Here is a 4,317-nt window from a genome sequence, read left to right on the forward strand (position 1 = left end):
GCCCCACTCTTCTCCTCTCCTTCATGGGGCTGGGACTTGTGCTGGGGTTTTCCTATGAAGAAAGGGTTTTACTGCTTTCCCCCTAAGGACATGGCTGATCTTGGGCTAGCTTTCTGTTTCTGTGGAAGTCACATTAAAAAAGGTGAAAGGTATCTGACAAAACTGCTGTGGGGAGAAGGGCTGCAAAGTGATGTCTCACTAGGGATGGAGTGTCTGGATGATGCCCAACAGCTCATTTCACCGAATTATGACTCATATAATGCGATGGGCATGGACTCAGGAAGGAGCCTGGGCACTGTGAATACTGACTGTGGCTCCTATGAGGTTCTGAGGAAAAGCTGCCCTCACAAGTCCTGAGGTCGATGAAGGTCATCTCACCCCAGGTAGAGTGGTGGCATGGGGAGGTACAAGAGAATGGTTCCTAGACGTGTTGAGGGCCCGTCCTCAGAGCCCTGGGCCCTGCCTGACCTGCAGCTCTGCCTCAGAATCAACCTGCAGGCAACACCACTTCCTCATCCTGCCTGTCCTAACTTGCTCACCAGAAGGCATCTATCACTCTCAGTGGAAATGGTCCCGGGGTGGTCCCACTTGCTCATCCCCCTCTGATGTCCTCGTGGCTTTCCCAGTGCCACCCCGCCTTGTTGGGCAATCAGGAATATTAACACCTGAGTATTAACAACAGTCCCCCACCCCCACCGTCCCCCACCTGTTCCACAACAAGACTCAAAAAGATGTTCACGATCATTTAATGGTCATCCCAAACACTCTTTATGGGGCAACAGGATGAATTCCATGATGGGCACTGAGGACCCAACATGCCCCAGACACCCTACAACCGAGGGCCACTTCCAGATACTTGGATCCCGCCCAAAGAGACACGGGGATAAACAACATGATCTCAAAAACAAGGCGATTCTTTCAGGGATTCTTACTTTTTTCTTCCTTCTCCTAACAACCTTCTTCTCTAGGAATCTGGACGCTCAGGATAGGAGAAGGCAATGAGGGGTAGGGGCTGTCCCGTGGCACTGGCAGAAAGAGAGGCGCTGCGAAGCCCGTACCCCAGTCGCAGCCGGCAGTCCTAGAGGCACAGGGCTGCTCAATAACGGACCTGCTCAATAATAAATAAAAGGGTGATTCCCAGAGCCACCGGCCTCGTCCCCCGCGCATGCGCACTACGTGTTGCACACAAGCACATCTGCGAAGGGTCCTTGGAGGGTCTTGTTGAAGATGCAGCGGACCCACACCAGGTAGGTGGTGAAGGGCTTGATGTTCTCGGTGAAGGTGTGGTTCTGCAGGGACAGGATGTAAGGCACGTAGGTGTTCTCGCCCTGCTCCTGCAGCCACACCTCGTACTTGACCTCCCGTACCTTCAGGTACTTGAGATTCCATGGGATCTGCCAGGAGACGCTGAGGCGGGCCTCGGATGCCCCCTGCACTGACGCCTGGCACCGTGCATCTCGCACCTTGCCCGGGTACAGGCCCATCGTCCACTTCTGCTTCCGGGACCCTGGCCGGCCCTTCACCACCTGCCGGATGGTCTGCATGAGGGACGGGATGTCCACCGTGGTGTCCTGGTAGATCCGGAAAAGCCATTCCGGGTTGCGGCAGCACAGATGCCTGGGGACCTCCTGGCTCTGCAGGATGCGGGCCTGCTCTGCCCGATCCAGGTGGGTGATGCCCCCCTGGTCCCAGGGCCGCTCGGGGTGTGTGACCGTGTTCTCCGGGATCATGTTCCGCCAGGCCACATACTGGAGGTCCATGCCGGGCAGCGTGGCAAGCGTCTTATAGGGGGTGTAGTGGTCAGGATTGACGGCGTAGGGGAAGAGTTCCACCACAGTGGCCCCCCGGGGAAGGAAGAGCGCAGTGACCAGCTGGGCCCCGTGCATGCTGACCAGCATGGATGCATTGCTGACCAGCCGGACCACGTCTGCGAAGGTATGATCTTCCAGAGTCACAGTGACCGTCTTCATCTGGAACTCCTGGGCCAGCGCGAGCAGCAACTCAGCCTCGTTCAGGATGAGTCTGTTCTGGGTGCGGCTGAAGACCAGGATGTAGTCCTCCCTGAGGGGGGTGCCCGTGTGGCTCACGTTCAGCTTCTTCATCATGAAATGTGCAAACTGCCGGATCTCTGTGCCCGAGACCAGGATGTTGGCCTTGGGGCCCTGGGGCTGGACGAAGCCATACTGGTACCAGGTGGTGATCTTGGAGAGACCCACGAATGCTTGGGAGAAGCACAGCAGCCGGCCCAGGGCCTTGAGCTGTGTCCGCAGAAGCGGTTGCTTGGGGCTCAGCAGCTTGTAGAGGTCGAAGTGTGCGCCCTCGCCCCAGCCCTCCATGAAGAAGAGCCGGGCCTCCTGGGCCAGGCCAGGAAACTGGCGCAGCGTGTAGAAGAGGGGCAGCAGGTCATCGTGGAAGACATGCATGAGGTTGTCGGGGTTGAAGCGATTGAGGATGAAGGCCACATCGGGCACGAACACGGGCTTGGGCATGAAACGCAGGGCAGCGGCCGGCAGCTCCACGAAGTTGAAGTACTGGGTGTTGTGGTCCTCCACGGTGGACAGGTCGAGCAGGGCTGGCTGGAAGCGCCGGGAGCCCAGGTTGGGCAGCATGACGGAGACGTTGCCGTGGAAGAAGATGAACTCCTCCGCCTCATTAGAGTAGCACAACCACTTGAAGCGGCAGACACGGTCGGTGTGCGTACGGCCGCTGCACACCATGTGCGTGCCACCCTCCATTAGCATCTGCAGGGCCTTGGGGTAGTTGATTCTCAGCATGGGGGTTGGCTCCGGGGCCTGGCGGCCCAGGGCCAGCTCCTCCTCCAGGGTAGCCGCATGCTCGCATAGACGCACGTGCTTCCACAGGACAGCTGCCAGCACGGACACCAGCAGGGCGTTGAGCACTGCTGAGAGGTGCATCCTCGCCACGCTGCAGGCACCCTAGGGACAAGGGGGCCTTGGGGAGGTGCTGCAGGACTGGTGTGTTTCACCCATCCCTGGAGGCACCCTGGGGACTGGTGAAAGTCTGCAGGAGGAGAGAAGGAGAAAGAAAAGGCGCTGACACAGGCTGTTTGGCAGAATTTCCAGCTCATGCTATGGGTCAAGCTCTGCTGTCCACAAGAGCCCTGGATCCAGCACCATCTGGTACATTTCACAGGAACAAGAGATGAATCTGTCCCAAAGTATTCACTCCCTCTCTCCTGGACGGCTTCCAAAGGGGTGGGGAGGGAGCACCCTGACTTTGATCTTGGCCACACAGCCTCCTGGCTGATGAGGTGTTTGACAGAACCCCCTTCAGACCTGGCTGGCTGCAGGAATTCCCAGAAGCAGGTGCTCGGTACCACATCCAGGGGCATCATCTCCTGAGACTCTGCTTCAGGAGACTTAGAGGGTGGCCTGGCAGCTGCATCTCTTAGTCCTGACTCATTTTCAAGTTTCCTTGTGGATTACCCAAATTCCATTCTACTTCTCTCTAGTGTTTTAAAATACATCTCATGGGGCTGGAGCAATAGTACAGCGTGTAGGGCATTTGTCTTGCACGTGGCGACCTGGGTTCAGTTCCCAGCTGGAGTAATTCCTGAGTATACAAGCCAGGAGTAACCCCTGTGCAATGACCCAAAAAGCAAAAAAAAAAAAAAAAAACCCAAAGAAAACCCCATACACACAAAAAACTAAAACCTCATCTCATTATACACACAAACACACCTATCTATCTATCTATCTATCTATCTATCTATCTATCTATCTATCTATGGCTTCCCTAGGTATCAGAGTCCATAGATGTGATTTAAAGTTTATAAGTACTGATATTTTGCCTTTGTAGGAGAACCTACCCCCTATCTTACACTTATTTAGAATTATCTTAAATTTACGTACATTGAGACCCACATCAGACAGTCCTGCCTTGTGCTTCAAGTGGAAAATGTAATTTCCTCAAGAGAAAAGGGAAAGTCTACACTGACCCATATTTTTATACTTTCTGTTCTCTCTTCGTCCCTGATGTTCCAAGGTTTCCTTCCATTATTATTTAGTTTTCCTGAAGAATTTCTATTAGTCATTCTTTTAGGCAAGATCTGCTAACAACAAAATCTCTTGGTGCTGGAGTGATAGTAGAAGGTAAGGCGCAGACTACACATGCAGCCAACCCAGGTTCAATCCCTGGCACCACGTAAGGCACCTGGAGCCAGGAGTGATTCCTAAGCCCTGAGTAAGGTGGGTTGCCCCCACCCCCCCAAAAAAATAGCCCTCCCCCCCCCAAAAAAAAACCAAACCAAACTCCAAATCTCTCATTTTCCTTCAAGTGAAAATGTCTTGATTTCAA

General features: G+C 54.4%; 1 protein-coding gene across 1 annotated transcript; it reads right to left on the bottom strand.

The window, feature by feature from the left end:
* Positions 1 to 917: 917 nt before the first annotated feature.
* POMGNT2 (protein O-linked mannose N-acetylglucosaminyltransferase 2 (beta 1,4-)) lies at positions 918 to 2,990 on the bottom strand. The gene has a single exon (XM_056129132.1). It carries the CDS (start codon positions 2,913 to 2,915, stop codon positions 1,173 to 1,175), a length of 1,743 nt encoding a protein of 580 aa, XP_055985107.1. The 5' UTR covers positions 2,916 to 2,990; the 3' UTR covers positions 918 to 1,172.
* Positions 2,991 to 4,317: the final 1,327 nt, after the last annotated feature.

Source organism: Sorex fumeus, unplaced genomic scaffold, assembly GCF_029834395.1.
Source record: "Sorex fumeus unplaced genomic scaffold, SorFum_2.1 ptg000072l, whole genome shotgun sequence".
Classification (NCBI taxonomy): Eukaryota; Metazoa; Chordata; class Mammalia; order Eulipotyphla; family Soricidae; genus Sorex; species Sorex fumeus.